This window comes from Sphaerodactylus townsendi, unplaced genomic scaffold, assembly GCF_021028975.2.
Source record: "Sphaerodactylus townsendi isolate TG3544 unplaced genomic scaffold, MPM_Stown_v2.3 scaffold_19, whole genome shotgun sequence".
NCBI classification, from domain to species: domain Eukaryota; kingdom Metazoa; phylum Chordata; class Lepidosauria; order Squamata; family Sphaerodactylidae; genus Sphaerodactylus; species Sphaerodactylus townsendi.
In genome coordinates, this window is record NW_025950352.1 from 1011624 (window position 1) to 1028339 (window position 16716).

The window sequence follows — 16716 nt, forward strand, 5'->3', positions numbered from 1 at the left end:
CCACACGCCAGGGCTGATTCCTTTCTGGGGGCACAGCAGCCCCCCTACGATACTGGCGCAGAATTTGAGCAACAGTGGGCGTTGCAGGTGAGCCGCCAGGCTGGCCCTGCTGGAGAAACTGCAGAGCCGTGAGCGCTACACAGAACCTGAACCACAGAACTTCCGCCGCGGATGGGTGCAGCTACACTGAAGAGAGGGTCCACAGCTGCTCTGCGGGCCCTCTTGCGTTCCCGGACGCTGCTGCTCTCAAACCCTTCCTTAAACCACAAGAAGAAGCGTCCTCTGCCACAGCCCAGAGATTCCCAGAGGCCTGATGCTGCCCAACAAAAGCAGTCCTGAATGAGTGCTAGAAGAAGACGACAACAACAACAATTCTGGATTTATATCCCCCTTTCTCTCCTGTAAGGAGACTCAAAGGGGCTTACTATCTCCTTGCCCTTCCCCCCCAACAGACACCCTGTGAGGTGGGTGGGGCTCCCAAGAACTGTGACTAACCCAAGGTCACCCAGCTGGTGTGTGTGGGAGTGTACAGGCTAATCTGGTTCCCCAGACAAGCCTCCACAGCTCAGGCGGCAGAGAGGAGAATCAAACCTGGTTCCCCAGATTAGAGTGCACCTGCTCTTAAGCACTATTCCACACCGGTGACCTCAGGAGCAGCAGACGGAGAAAGCCGCCCTCCTCCAGCTGCACCCAGATTATCTCTTATTTTAAAAAATGGGAACAGCTCTTGCTACCCTTCTGTAGCGGTGAGAGCTAGAAATTCCCCCAAGCGTTTCCACTAACCGTGCAGAGGCTCCCCAACGCCACCGTGCCTGGCCCCACAGCAACCACGAACGCCCTCAGAAGGGCAAGGGCAACAAGGCAGCACAAGGCTCTCCAGCTGAGCGTGGCTTGCTCCCTGGGCAGCCGGCTGCATCGCACTTTCTGGAACTCCCCCCCCCACCGCCGTCCCGTTTCACTGCATTCTCACCTATTGCTAGGAGGGGTGCCACAGAGTGCCACGGCTGGGAAGTGGGCTTGCACCGGAGACAGTATCCTCGGGGCCCAGGGAAAGCGCCCCCCCCCCCCTTGACCAATGCTCACATCCAGGACTGGGAAGCAAACCGACCATCCCCCCCCTCCCCACAGGGCCCCTCCGCTCGCTTCTTCACCTCCTTGGAGCTGTTTGCTGGGCCAGTAATTTCTAAGGCTCATCTGCTGCCTGTGCTGAGCTCTTGAGCGTGTGAGTAGGGACGGGGGGGGGCTGCTTTTAGGTGGGTGGGTGGAAGTGGACTAGACAATCCTTTGTCCTGTCCAAGTCTGCGATTTGGTTTCTTTTTCCTACGTATAATATTTTACAGACCTGCTGAAATCCACCTTGTTGTTTTCAAATTAATTCTTCTTTTCCCTCCCAGACCATTTTTATCTGCGCTACGTACAATGGGATGAGATCTATGGTGGGCTCACAAACCCAGCTTATGCAAGGGCCCGGGACTGCAGCCCTCGGCACGGAAAGAGCCAGGCGGCCCCAACACTCAGGGGCTACTGCTGCCCGCTGTGCCCCCGTTGCAGCAAAAACCCCTCTGGCCCCATACAAGTTTTGCCTTTCATTCCCTTCCCAAACTGCTTATTGTCGCATCCCTCCTGCCTTTCTAGTACATCTTAATGTAAAAAAAAATGAGTGAAACGTCAGGAGAAAATGCTACTGGAACGTGGCCACACAGCCCAGAAAATCCACGACACCCCAAAAACTGGGTGAAAGGAACACTGCTAATGCTTCTTGCCGCCTGTTTCAAAAACGAGACCTTTGGAGGCCTGGCCAGCCCCCAGCGGAAGGGCACTCCTGAGGCGCAGCGTTTGGCTATCTCGGCTGCAGCCCCAACAAGGCCAATGCAAGCTCCATTTCCCAGTGGCTGGAATCCCCGGCCCCTGCTCAGGGTGGTCTCTTGGCCGCCCACTTCCTCAAAACCCACCTGCTGTGTGGGCTTTCCTCCCCTTCTCCGCCATTTCTACGTTTGTGTTTGCTATGTTATGTGCTAAAAGCCTCCAAGTTTCTTTATCGGGGTCGTTCAGTTTCCTACTCTCAAATGCATTTGCCCTGACTTCCAGTTCTAGGTCATCTCTGAAATCAACCCAACAGGAACATTTTCCACGGCTTTTCACCTGAAGCGAATTAATCCCTCCACTCCCGCGCAGCCTGCCTGATGACTGGCAAACCCCCAGCCCCGGCCTCCCCTGCCCAGGACCTGAGAGGTGTTCTTGGATCCATCCTCATTAAACCTCGATTAAGCGAGGGGGGAGACCGACCCTGTGAAACCTTACACCTACATGCAGAGAAATGAAATGCTGCATACCGGCTACGTGCAGAAGTAGGAGCGTGAAGTGGTCTGCCTGAAGGAAAGGCAGGTATGGCCAGGATGATGAAGGCCAAAGCAGAGATACGGTACAAGACCAGGTGGGGGACAAAGAGAGTTCCTGGCTGCAACGAAGACCCCCGCGAATGTGCAGCAGAAGAGCTCAGGCGGAGTCGAGCAGCACCTTCGAGGCCAGCCACAATTTTGGGGCAAGAGGTTTCGAGAGTCAGACACAAGGGGAATGTTTACGCTCCAAAACGTTTAACCCCACAGTCCTGTTGTTCTCTAAGATGCTACCAGGCCTGAACATTGCTGTGAGAAAGGGCACAACGGCGCATGAAGCGGAGGCACGGCCAGGAGCACCTCCAGTGGAAGCGGGGCAGGGCTGCTATGTCCCCACGCCCACTTCCTCCCCAGGGAATCCTCCAACCTGCTTCCAACTTAGTCTAGTCCTCGGAGCAGATCTTCCTGTCCAGGGATGTGTCAGAACCCCCAGATAAACACCGCACTGCCAGGCTGATGTGAGCAGCCACCCAGCAGCACAGAGGGACGCCTCGAGGGAGCTCTGCAGCGCTCCCAACGGGTGCTCGAAGCGCCACACAAGGCTGCGCGTCGACCTGCCCTCTCCAGGCCCAGCCACTCCAGCACCGCTCACACCTCAGGGGGCCACTGCAGAGGCCACGGCAGCCCCCCTTCCAAGACGACTCCCGATTCCCTGCTGGTAAGTTAACTCCCCCCATCAACACCGATCCGCTCCTTTTAGAGAGGAGTGAAGTTTACCAGTCCCAAACTCAACCGGAAGTTGTTCTGAAGTCCAACAGCATCTTCGAAACCCAGACAATTTCGGGGGAATGAGCACCAAGGGTCCTCCATCAGATTTGTGAGGGTCACTTACAAACCATCTAAAGTGTGTGAACGTCTGAGTTAGACAGCAGTCTTCTGCAGACAGGAAGAGCCAATCATTACTCCTGATCCTCACTGAACCCCACCTTTATTCTGAGTGCTCTAGAACACAGGTGTCAAACTCACGGCCCTCCAGATGTTATGGACTACAGTTCCCATCATCCCCTGCCAGCATCATGCTGGCAGGGAATGATGGGAACTGTAGTCCATAACATCTGGAGGGCCGTGAGTTTGACACCTGTGCTCTAGAACATGAGTATGACTTGAGAGAAGGAAGGGCCAGCAGCATTTCACTTCCTGCTTGTCTCCGGAGACTCAGGGAAGCCATGAGAACGTCTTGATGGACACCTTTTGGGATGGCAGAAACTTAACCCCTCCCCTTGCAAGGGCTCTATGCAGAGGGGCAGTGTTTTGACTCTGCAGGCACACACCCCCTCGCCCTTGCAGAAGGTGCTGGGTAAGCAGGGGCAGGGGGCTTCCAGAAAGAGACTTGTGACTGACGCTGGACACCTGGCGGGCTTGCTGCATCACCTCACCTGCTCAGGGTGACATGAGAGCCGGCCGTTTCCCTTCCTCCCAGGCAACGGAACTCCAGTAGCCTGCAGAGGTGAGAGGAAGGAAGTTGCTGCCGAGGCTTCAGCAGCCCCCACCGCCAAAAGCGCACGCGGGGTGTGTGTGTGTGCGTGTGTCTCTGATAAAACCAACTCAGCCGGCCCTTCATCTCGGGCCGGGAGCAGGACGGCGCTGGGCACCACCTGTAGCAGCCAGGTGCCGACGTGCCCGGGTCGATCAAGCCGGCTCGGCGTCTTCCTCTTGGCGCTCCGGTCGCGGAAGTGAGGCAGGCGCCCCGGCAGACCCCTTCCAAATGGAGGCAGACGTCCCCCTGAAAGGGCAGCCCGTAAGCTGAGACAGGCCCAGTGCGCAGAGGGGGAAAATAAATGGAAAGAAACTTTCCACTCCTCACCTCAAAGCTGCTGTGGGTTTCCCTCCCTCTCTGGGTCAGAGAGAGAGAGAGAGAGAGAGAGAGATGTTCATTTCAACTATTCACTGATGTCATTTTTTCCAGGATAAAAAAGGGCTCCTTTGCCAGCCCCTTCTCCTTTTCCTCCCAAATAACGCACTTCTGTGCAGAAAGGCTTCAAAAACCAAACTTGGGGTGTCCAGAAAACAGAGTAATTCCTTCCCTCTTTTTTACGAGGGCATCCACACCAGCCCTTCAGTGGGGAGGAAGGAGGCCTACACCACACCCAGCCCCAAGCCAAGCAGGCTGCTCCGGGGCCAGGGAGCCCGAAATAGATGCCTGACCCAACAGCGCTTCCCTGCGATGCCAGCATCCGCACGGGGAAGCAGCCCAAGTTTCCACCAGGAATGCCAGCAGCGAAGGGTGAGGTGGGGGGGCTACGCTTGAGCCTAGCAGGATGCCCAGTGCGGGAGGGGGCACTGCAGGAGCTCTGGCCTCCCTCCCTCCCGTCCCCCCCCCCCCAAGCACGCAGGCCGGCCAGAGCGGCGCTGGATCCTGCCCAGAGAGCTCTAGGAGAGGAAAGAAGGGTTGGCAGCTTGGAACCCCCACGAGCAGCCGCTGCAGGGCCAAAGCGAGAGGGCTGGACTCGGTCTGAACTGCTCCGGTTATTGGCTGGGGGAGCCTGAACTCAGCACAGCCAGCTGGCTCTCCCGGCCCTCCGAAGCCAGACAGGCACCACCACCCTCCACGGCCCAGAAGGGCCCGCCCCACCTCCCTCCGCTGCCACCCTCTCGCCGCCTGCGCCTGCCCTGTGTCCAGGGGGCCCTCCCAGCTCCTGCCCATCCCGGGACAGGTGTGCCAGGCTCCAAGGCCCGCCCCCTTTCACCACCCACTCGGAGCACAGCTGGGAAGCATTCCGGGCGCTTTGGGTTCCAGTTTTATGATTGGTCTCTGAGATCATTAATGCCTTTTAAAACATCTATATATCAAGACGCAAAGGTCAAAAGCGGCAAGGCAGAGCGCACTCTGCAATCGCACAAAAAACACACCGTGCAGCTGTGGGTGCAGGAGTCTCGGCCTCCTTGCTTTGTCAGATTTCAAGCTAAAAAGGGCAGTGTGTCCTGCAGCCACAGAAACCGGGAGGGCACCCAGACGGACGCTGCCGCTCCTCGGCTCCTGGCAGGAGGCCGCTTGCTTTGTCTGGACCCGCTTCCAAGAGTCAGGGATGAGGCGTCCTGCCCCACGGCCAGCGGGAGCAAAGAAGTGCCAGTCTGCATTACTATAGAACACGTCATGCAAACCGGCCCCGGGTCCTCTGTGATTCAAAAGTGCTGGTAGACTTTTCACCCCTGGCCTCAGCACAGCCTGCGGCTGCCCATGAAAAGTAGCCAGCTCTGGGACCTTGGGCCTATCTCCCTGGAAGGGCCACTGGGAGAGCAAAGGGGGCTGAAGGACCACCACAGCCGGGGGGGGGGGTGCTAGCCACTCTGCCATGCAGGCCCACAAACTGCTGGGCACTTGCGCTTCCTCTCCACGGCCAAACACAGCTGTTCAGAGCCCTGCTGCCGCCGCTTGGGCCAAATGTGCTCCAGGTTCACATAAACTTTTAGTGCTCCTCTGGATTCTGCTTGCTTGTCGGCCTCCCTAACATCTTGCAACAACGACTCCCTTGCTTCTCCACCACCACCACCACCACCGAGAGGGGAGTTCCTGGCAATGTGCTCCCTACTGGGGACCCACCTCTTAGATGGGCTCCCAACGCCCAGCTCTGGAGTTCCACTCCCCACAGCTGTTACCTCTTCACAACGGGGCAAGGACCAGATTCCTCAGGAGCCAAATCCCTCTGGCGTCACAGCAGCCCTTTCCGCAAGGCCTTCTCCCACCCCTCAGACTGGCCGCCCAACACATGCGGCAGTCTTCAGACCCACCAGAAAAATACAACAAATGCCATGGTCAGCAAAGGACAAGAGAGATCCCCTTCCTCATGCACCTGTGGGCAAGTATACATAGGGACGACAAAACGTAGCATTCTGACAAGAGTTAGAGAACATGACTGCTGACTAATCCAACTGGGAAATCAGCAGTAGCTGAACATGCTCTAAACCCGTGGTGGCAAACCTTTGGCACTCCAGATGTTATGGACTACAATTCCCATCAGCCCCTGCCAATTGGCCATGCTGGCAGGGGCTGATGGGAGTTGTAGTCCATAACATCTGGAGTGCCAAAGGTTCGCCACCACTGCTCTAAACCAAGCTGGACATAGGATCTTATTTGAAAACACAGAAGTTCTTGATAACTCCGACAGCTAATATGTCAGAATACCAGGACAGTTTCAACAAAAAGAGTGACTGAAAATCAACAAAACTTGGCTACCAATACTAAAAAACCCCAGAGACATTCAAAGGCCACTGCAAATGAACTCCGCCCAGACACAGTTGTAAGTCCAAATGCAAATGAGTATGCAAATGGGAATGCAAATACAGTTGTGAATGTGATTGCAGATACAACAGGAAATGTAACTGTAGATGAATTCCACCCAGAAACATGAAAATGTGCCTCACTCCCCTGCGAGGTGGACAAAATATACACTCCCCCATACAATCACTCCACACTGTGCCACAGAGAGAAACACGTCTCACCGTGACATACCTCTGAAGATGCCAGTCATAGATGCAGGAAAGAAGTTAGGGGTGAAAGCGACCAGATCTTGGCCACACAGCCCGGAAAACCCACCACAGCCAGACCTGGCCTTGGCTGGAAAAGAGCAGGGCAAGAGGGGAACGCAAACAACAGCTGTGGCCTGGAGAGCTTCCCCGGGGCATCGCCCAGTCAGTGCCCTGAAACCCGGGCAGCACCGCCAGCTACCCAGGAGAGTTTGCCAGGCTCTTTCACTACAGCAAGAATCAAAGAGGGGGGCGAAGAAAGAGTGTGAGCCTTGTTTGCCCACCTCTAGATTGGCTTCCGTCTCCTCCAACGGCTGCTCCTGGCAGCAAGGGAGACAAGCAGCCTAGGGTGGCCATTTGCCCTCTGGAGCAGAGAGGAGAAACATATGCTAGGCCGGAGCAATCCCATTTCAGACCACGCAAATACCTGTTCATGTTGAAACCTGGCACACTGGGAGAACATGACACTATTCACCTGTTCTGCCTGACACACTGTTTTCTTAAGTGCGGGCAATTCTTTTTAACGGAGTAACAATGAGCCATATGAGCTGGCACTGTAACGTCAACAGCCCCGACAGTTGCTTTCCACCTCTCTTAACCTGGGGGAGAACCCGGTGCCCCCAGCAGAGGGACACAGACTGCCACTCGGGGAGAGAGAGCAGCACCTGTGGCTAGTTTAGGCATCGTAGGGACTTAAGTACTGCACGTATTTTAGGTTTTCCCCACCTTTCTGTTTTCCCCAGGAGAAAAGGCTTCAGAATTTCGGGAAGGACTAGGACTCCAGCTGCAACTTTCCTCCTTCTGCCCCGAACAGACTTGGCAGCATATCTGACTTGCCCGGCTGTCCTCTATAAAGGCCTATTCCCATTGTCTACTGTTGCATGTACCTTGGTCTGGACTGATGCTGTCAGATCTCAGGTGCTTAGCAGGGTGCACCTTGGCTAGTACCTGAATGGGGGCCCACCAAGAAAGACTCTGCCGAGGAAGGCGACGGCATTTCACTCATTCCAAAAGAAATAAACAATTCGTAGAAGATTTTTCTCTTCGTTGGTCCCCAAAACTTTTTCATTGGGCTTAACCTGCTTCACGGCTACATCTGCACAGCAAGCAACGGGGCGAGTGGAAAGGAAGGGCCCAGCCCAGGGGGCAGCGGGCAAGGAGGACACAGAGGAGGGGAGGCCCACTGCAAGCTCCCCACTGCCAGGGAGAGGCAACCGCGGCCAGCTGTGAATCCTTCAACGCCCGCCCGTCATGATGAGGAAGCCGGCCCCTCACGTCTACCCAGCCAGCCAGCCAGCCTGCCCTCCCGCCCCTCCCCACCGCCCGCCCGTCCTTACTCATCCATTCACACTCTAGGTGTGTCAGGTCCCATTCCAGCTGCATCATGTTCCAGATGTGCTGACATGTGAGGCACTTGATGGGAAGGATCCCTGACAACATCAGAGCTCCGCTGCTAACTGCCCAGGTAAGAGGACGCGAGTTCTCACCTGCCGTCTGGCACAAATTTTCCTCATAGTCTTCAACTTTTTGAAGTGGGAACCCCCCCCCTTTCTAAATTTATGATGCTGTTTGTTTTTCTTCCGTATTTCTTTAAAATATAGCATTACTGGGCCTCCATGGCTATTTTAAAGAAGAATTAGGACTAATAAAAGGAAACACTTCTGCACGCAACGTGTGATGGGTGTTTGGAATCTGCTGCCACAGGAGGTGGTGATGGCCACTCACCTGGATGGCTTTAAAAGGGGCTTGGACAGATTTATGGAGGAGAAGTCGATCTATGGCTACCAATCTTGATCCTCCTTGATCTGAGATTGCAAAGGCCTGAGCAGACCAGGTGCTCAGGAGCAGCAGCAGCAGAAGGCCGTTGCTTTCACCTCCTGCACGTGAGCTCCCAAAGGCACCTGGTGGGCCATTGCGAGTAGCAGAGAGCTGGACTAGATGGACTCTGGTCTGATCCAGCAGGCTCGTTCTTATGTTCTGATGACTACATGGAGCCCCGTTGGTCTGACCCAGCTTTCTTCTTCTCCTTGAAGACAGCCTCGGCCTCTGTGCCCTGATGTGGGCCCTCCAGAGTGGGTCGGTGCTGCTGGCCTAGTTGGCCCCTCCCTGGCCTGATCCAGCAGGGCTCAAGGGAAGGCCTCAGCCTCTATGCCCTCCAGAGGAACTGGCAGACCAATCTGTGAGACTGGGTGCTGGACTGGATGGGACCCTGACTGGCCTGACCCAGCCGGGATCTTCTGATGCGCTTACGCCCCGCTCCCCCCTCCCTGTTCTCTCCCTCCTGGACTCACAACCCACCTGCAAGGGAGTCCTAACCCACCTGCTCAGGAGGCCCCTTGCTCTAAGCAGCTGCTCGCTTCCTCCTAAGGCAGCTGTCTCTGGCCATGCGAACACGGAACCTCAGCTGCTGGGTTCCCTGCAACTGGAAGCCCACGGATGCAAAGTCCGCCGCTTCAGAGGGAGCCCGCGTGTGTTTCAGTGACTGGGGGTGGGGGGAGTGTTGGGGTCGAGGTCTGGCAGAGCTGGGAGCACCCACGGAGAGCTCTACTGAGCCTCACACAGCCCGCAGGAGCTTCTGGGGCTGGCGGGCAGGAAGCTGTGCGTGCTCCTGGCGAGAAGCCTTCAAGGAGCCGCCTGCCAGCAGCGCATTCTGACCAGTTCTCTCTCGCTTGCTGAGCTAATCGGCTACTGAAAGAAGAGCTCCTTCAGCCCTGCCAGCCGCTGCTCTCACCCCCCCCCCGACCCCCCCCAGCTGCTCCGCGAAGGAGGGAAGTGGGCTTGGAACGGCCACTGGCTGGCGGAGGAGCACTCAGCGCGCCGTCATTCATTATCCGCCGACATATGGAATAGTCATTGCGGGAGGAAGCAGAACCAAACAAGAGCCCCAAACTGCTTCCTCCCAGCGAGGCTCTGACAGCCTCTCCACCTCCCCGCCATTCATCTCCGGGCGGCTGGTGGAGGGGGGGGGGGGAGGGAAGTGACCACAAGAGCGGGAGGGCTGGGGATTTCCCCAGCTCCAACCATCAACCTGCTCAGGCAGACCAGGACGTATTTGCACAGCCGGTTCTCCCCCCACCCACCCCGCCCCATGCGGCGCTTCTCACTGACAGCCAAGTGGGGGTGTGAAGGGAGGGGGAGGGATTAGCCCCCCCCCCACTACTGAGCAGGGGAAAGGCAAGCGAGCGAGTGGCCTTCTCCGGGGAGCCCGGCCGGTGCACGCCAGGAAACCAATCTATTTTGTTGTGTCTCTTCTCAGAACGCCCGGTGGCGGAGGCTGAGTCGGGCAGCCTGCCAGGCTGAGGGCTACAGCTGCCAACTGAGCAGGAGCTCAGGGGGAGGAAGTTTAGTCTGCGCTCCGCACGGAGGCAGCCCAGTTGCACGGGCTTCCCTCTCCTCCTCCTCCTCCCGGCTGGGCAGCTACATGACAGAAGCCCAGGCAAGCCCAGAGGAGGAGAGGTAGGGAGTTGAAAGGCTGCTGAGAAAGGGCAGCAGTGGCGTAGGAGGTTAAGAGCTCGTGTATCTAATCTGGAGGAACCGGGTTTGATTCCCCGCTCTGCCGCCTGAGCTGTGGAGGCTCATCTGGGGAATTCAGATTAGCCTGTGCACTCCCACACACGCCAGCTGGGTGACCTTGGGCTAGTCACAGCTTCTCGGAGCTCTCTCAGTCCCACCCACCTCACAGGGTGTTTGTTGTAAGGGGGGGAGGGCAAGGAGATTGTCAGCCCCTTTGAGCCTCCTGCAGAAGAGAAAGGGGGATATAAATCCAAACTCTTCTTCTTCTTCTTCAATGGGGGCTGAGCCACAGCAGTCCCTGTGCCCTGAAGCACCCTGTTCAGAACAGAGCCCCCCCCTCCCCCCAATATCCTGTGCTCAGTCAGCCTGGGTTGGCCATAGAGGCCATTTGGCAAGTTGCACTCACTTACCAGCAACCTCTCACTCTGCCATGCCCAGCCACAAGGCTTACTCACAAGAAGCCCTGAGGACTGTGGAGGGGGAGGGCAGCTCTGGTAGGTGAAGAGCCAGAGCGGCTACTGTTGAGGGATGGGTTTGTGTGCAGAGGGCGACCCTGGACCCCTGGAGCCGCCTTCCGCTGTCGCACTCCTCGACAGAGAAACCGAGCCAAGTTTCCAAACAAATCCCAAGCTCCACGCTGGTGTTCAGAGTTACTTGCAAGCGGGGCCCGGAGCTTCTGGCCCCGGCAAGAGAGTCCCTTTGGCCACCCCCTTCCATACGAGCATGCCATTTCAGGCACCAGGGCCAAGACCTGGCAGTGCCCACCCGCAGGGCCCTGGGGCTGCTCCCTACTTGGACCTGCCTTCGTTGGGACCACGGAGTGGGGCATTCTGGATCAAAATTTCCTCAGCAGGGAGGCCAACTCTTCACCCCCAAGGAAAGGGGGCTTCTCTTTCTCTTCTGAAACTCATGACCTCGCAGCAAACGTCTCCTTTTGATCTTTCGCTTGGAACAGGGCAGTGGGCTGTGTCCCCACGCAGGGTCCCGGCAGGACAAGTCTGCCAGGTAGGGTGGGTGCCAGTGCATATGCATGGAGGGGGAGTCCTCCCCCGCCCCCCCGCCCCCAGGCAGACCCCCTCCTCCCCCCATGTTTCCGTTCAATGCCCACCCCCACAGATGGACTCTGCTGAGACTGCAGCTGCACCGAGCCAGAGAGAGAGAGTGCCAAACAACTCCCAGCTCCGCACTTGCCAGGCTGAGTCACGCAAGGGGCTCATCAAACCCAGCATCCTGTTTCCAGCAGGGGCCAGACCCAAATTTCCAGAGGAAACCAAGGGGTGTGTGGGTGGGGAGCATGCGGTGTTCCCGGCTGCTGTCTTCTCGATCCCGAGACTGACTCAGTCGCCCTTCGCACCCCAGGCATGGAGGAAGCCCCGCCCTTCCCAGCCTCCCCACGCTGCTGTCTCCCTGGCCTTCCGGCACCCTAAACATTTCCCAACTTGCCCCGGGCTCTCCGTGGACGAGGAGCCACTGCTAGGAAGCAACAACCACAGGGAAAGATGCCGGCCAGACGCCAGCAGGCAGGAGCACAGGGACCCCTCAAGGTGGCGGCGCTGCAACCGGCGGAGGAAGGAGGCGGTTGCTACTGGAGTCATCCTCATGCCAGGGCTCGTGGGAGACACCAGACTGGGCTCATGTGCCCCCAAACAGAGTCTGCTACCTACCTGGGCGGAGGCCCAAACAGCACATCATAAGAACATAAGAACAAGCCAGCTGAATCAGACCAGAGTCCGTCTAGTCCAGCACTCTGCTACTCGCAGTGGCCCACCAGGTGCCTTTGGGAGCTCACCTGCAGGAGGTGAAAGCAATGGCCTTTTGCGGCTGTTGCTCCCGAGCACCTGGACTGCTAAGGCATTTGCAATCTCAGATCAAGGAGGATCAAGATTGGTAGCCATAAATCAGTTGACCCCCACCCCCCCACCCCCCAAACCCTGCCCAAGAGAGTCAGGGAAGGCTGGGGCAGGAGGTACTGTTTCCACAGCTGTCCAGCCCCACTCCATGCATCAGAAAGGACTCCTGTTTTGCTCAGATCTACGGTCCTGCTCTTCCAAACCCCCTTCTGCGCTCCGGATCTGCCTGATGGAAAAAGTGAATCTGGGGCCATCCCTACAGCTGCTCGCCCGTGGAAGGAGGAGAACCAGCCTGGACCGACACGGGACACTCGAAGGGAGCCAGCCACGAACTCATCTGGCGTTAAAGGGGGAGGGTGGCCTTGAGCGTCAGGATCACGCAGGGCGCCCAGAAAAGCACATCCTCTGCAGAGGAAGAAGACGTGCCCAGACTCCTCCGGAGGAGAGAGAAACGTAGTTGCTGAAAGGGAGGGAGGGGAGGCAGGAACCGAGCCACTGGAAGCCGTTCAGATGTCAACAGGTTCTGAACCGCAGGGGGCCTGAAATAGGACTAGCTGCTGAGGGAGAGACCTTGGACGCCGGCACGAAAGCCTCCCGTCCCGGGGTTGTGCTGGAGACGTTCCACCAGCGCCTCTGCTTCCTACGGCCATATATTTCATTACGTGCTCAACCTTTATTGCAGACCCAGCACTTCCGCAGCTCCCCCTCCAGCAGGGCCAGACGGACAGGCAGAGCCCCCGCCCTTGGGACTCTCCTGGAACAAAGTTCAAGCCCATCCTGCCCTGAATGGGGCCGGCACCCGTTCCTCTTGGGTCGCCCAAGCACTTCTCAAGGACCCTTCTGCCAAAGGGCCAACCAAGCCCTTTGCTCCACTGAGCTCTGACTCTGACCTCCCACTGTCCACCCAGACAACACCCACGAAGCCAGCTCACCTCAGCGCCTGCCCCCCTTCCCCACACTGGGCAAGCAGCTCTAGCTGGCTGCAAGCGACACGAGCCGGCTCTTTAGCCATCTGCAACCAATGCAGAAACCACCCCAGCTTTCCCTACGTGACAGGCCAAGATGAATGCTGTGAGAAAAAGGAGGATGCAGAGGAGAAAATAGGACCAGGGAGAAAGAAGAAGAAGAAGAGTTTGGATTTATATCCCCCCTTTCTCTCCCGCAGGAGACTCAAAGGGGCTGACAATCTCCTTGTCCTTCCCCCCTCACAACAAACACCCTGGGAGGTGGGTGGGGCTGAGAGAGCTCCGAGAAGCTGTGACTAGCCCAAGGTCACCCAGCTGGCGTGTGTGGGGGTGCACAGGCTAATCTGAATTCCCCAGATAAGCCTCCACAGCTCAGGCGGCAGAGCTGGGAATCAAACCCGGTTCCTCCAGATTAGATACATGAGCTCTTAACCTCCTACGCCACTGCTGCTCCCTCATTCGGAGACGACAAGATTCATTGGGTAAGACAATCATGCTAGGAAAAACTGAAGCCAGCAGGAAAAGAGGAAGGCCCCACGTGCAACAGACAGATCGATTCAGTCAACGAAGTCACGCCCTCCATTTGCATGACCCAAGCAAGGTTGTGAAGGACAGGAGGTCCTTAATTCATAGGGTGGCCATGGGTTGGAGGCAACCAGACAGAACTCAACCCACACAGAAAGAACTACAGCTGGACGGAAGGGGGGAGGTCCTTCCCTGCCCTCGCAGGCAGCATGAGGTTAGGAGGGGACGTAAGGAGGAGGGGCCGACGGTCTGGTTTGCTGAAAAGGCACTTCATACACTATTCCACTCTGCTAGTAGGACACCCAAAGGCCATTCTGCTGTCTTCCCCTGTCTGCATCTCAGATATCAGCAAAAAGAGCAAAACTACTTTATTTTACAAACCAACACTGTACACGCTTTGCACGGGTATTTTTCCTACAAGTAGGCATTTCCTAAAAAGCTGCTTGCGCCAACTTTGTTGAAGAGGAACAACAAAATCTGCAGTTAACCCATAAAGACATTTTTATAGAACAAGGATAGGTTTGACTCTTGCTATTAATTGGTAAAGACTCCCTTCAACGTGGGCTCAAACTATTATTCTCCCACCCATCGGCTGCCTTGTCTGGTGGCTCTCATCTCCCAGTAAGGCTCAAGGCCCTGGCAGCCAACCTGAAATAAACCCTGCCCACAAGCTGTGTGGTGTGGTGGTGAAGAGCAGGTGGACTCTCATCTGTTGCACTGGATTTGTTTCCCCACTCCTCCACATGAAGTCTGTTGGGTGACCTTGGGCCAGTCCCAGTTCTCTCAGAACTCTCTCAGCCCCACCAGCCTCACAAGGTGTCTGCTGTGGGAAGAGGAAGGGTAGGAGTTTGCAGGCCACCCGGAGCCTCCTTGCAGGCGAGAAAGGCGGGGGGTAAATCACAAACTCTTCTTCTTTTTCATCTTTAACTGGCTTTCATCCTTCCCACAGCAGCATCCGTCATATATGAAAAATATCTCCGCCTGTTCTCATTTCCTCCAGATCCAACACACTTTCAGAGTTTCCTGCTCTCTTTCTAGACCTTTCTTTACAGTCTGCATTATTTTGCTCTGAACCCCGTCTCCCTCTTGTCAACTTCCCACGGCCTCCACACAGTGCTTGACGCGGTGGGGATTCTGGTCCCGGCAAGGCCCCCTCCCACACCAGAGAGACGGTGTGGGAGCAGCGGCCTTCCTCCCACCACAGATCTCATGAATGCCCTGGCGTGACGTGGAGACCAAAGCAACCTCACGGACTTCTGGGGTCTTGACCTGGCTATTTGCTACTGCCCCACTGTGGCTCCCTGGGCCCCGGCCCGTGGAAGCCCAGCGGCCCTGCCCCCACAAGAGCTCCAGGCACACTCCCTCACTACTCGGCATCCCCAAATGTCTATGCACACACAGACCTCTGCATCTAAGGAAGAAATCCTCTGAATAAGGTGCTAACCTTCAAGGCCTTGCGCGGCCTGGGACCTCCGTACCTGCAGGACCGTCTTACCCCATATGTCCCAAATCAGTCTCTGCGTTTAGCAGAGGCCAACCTACTGGTGATCCCTGGCCCCTCAATGATGCGGCTGGCCTCCACCCGGGCCAGAGCCTTTACAGCTCTGGCCCCGGCCTGGTGGAACGCTCTTCCGCCAGCTGTCAGGGCCCTGCAGGATCTTAATAACTTCCGCAGGGCCTGTAAGACTGAGCTGTTCCGCCGGGCCTTTGGAGAGACTAGCCGCTGATGGGGCCCCCCTCCTTATAACTGCCGCCCCTTCCCTCTGGTTTTTAAGGGAATTGATAGTAGGTGCCATCTTTTATGTTGATCTTAATAATGCTGCATTTTAATGGGGTAGGGTTTATTTTTTAGAGCCTGTATTAAATGATATTTAATGGATTTTAATCTGATATATGTGCTCTAATTTACATATTGTTCACCGCCCTGAGCCCTCCGGGGGAGGGCGGTATATAAACCTAACCAATAATAATAATATAATAATAATAATAAACAAGGGCTGACAGGCCCCTCGCAGCCCCCTGGGCCAGCTGAGGGCTTTTTCAAGAGAGCCCTGAGTTGGCAAGTTGTGTTTTCCTGGGAAGAAAGCGAGCCAGACTGGGCGCCTTCTCAACTTCTTCCCTTTGGCAGGAGAAGCGCCGCCTTCCCTTTGCTTAGCATCAGAGGACCAGGAAAGCCAACCTCACCCAGAGGACGAGACGGAACAGAATGCAGGCTCACCTCTTCATCGGAGCTGTCTTCCTCATATTCGTTCTCTGCAGGCGGGCCAGGCACGTCTGTCGCTGCGCCCTCTTCCTCATCACGCAACTGAAGCTCCTCCTCAGGCTGTAAGAACACAAGACAATTCGGACAGTTACCTGGCTGCGGCGGCACACCCCACACACCTCTGCCAATGATACAGAGGGGCATTGAGCAGCAACTGCCTCCCTTCCGCTAAACAGTCAGGTCTGTGGCTCGGTGGCAGAGCTCACACCTTCCCTGCAGGAGTTTCAAGGCTTGGCTCTTGGGGGGCTGGAAAAGGTCTCTCTCACTCTCTGCTTGAGAGACGAGAGAGGAACCGTCAGTCAAGCAACAGAATGCTGAGCTAGAAGGATGAAGGATCAGTTTATGCTACAACATGCAGGGCCATCCATACGTTTTACTTGCAAGTGTGATACAGTGGATAGACTAAGATCTGCAAGACCCTAGTTCGAATCCCCCATTCTGCTATAGAAGCTTGCTGTGCAAACAGACGCCAGCCACACACACTCAGCCAAACCTACCTTGAAGGGTTGTTGGGAGGATACGATGAGGGAGAGGGAAAGGCAAGTCGCCTGGCGTATCATGAGAGCTAGCATGGTGTGGTGGTTAAGGGCAGGTGGACTCTATCTGGAGAACCAGGTTTGATTCCCCACTCCTTCATGTGAGTGGCAGAGTCTTATCTGGATAAACTGATTTGTTTCTCCACTCCTACATTCCTGGTGGGTGACTTTGGACTAGTCACACTTCTTTGAAACTACCTCATC

The 16716-nt window shown here is 56.4% G+C and overlaps 1 protein-coding gene across 2 annotated transcripts in view; it reads right to left on the reverse strand.

Annotated features, from left to right (window-relative positions):
• BOP1 (BOP1 ribosomal biogenesis factor) overlaps positions 1 to 16716 on the reverse strand; it is a 77261-nt gene that overhangs the window by 42824 nt on the left and 17721 nt on the right. For both annotated transcript variants that reach the window (XM_048482603.1, XM_048482604.1), the window contains exon 2: positions 15932 to 16036. In XM_048482603.1, the coding sequence (XP_048338560.1) occupies positions 15932 to 16036 (105 nt within the window). The remainder of the gene's footprint in view (positions 1 to 15931; positions 16037 to 16716) is intronic.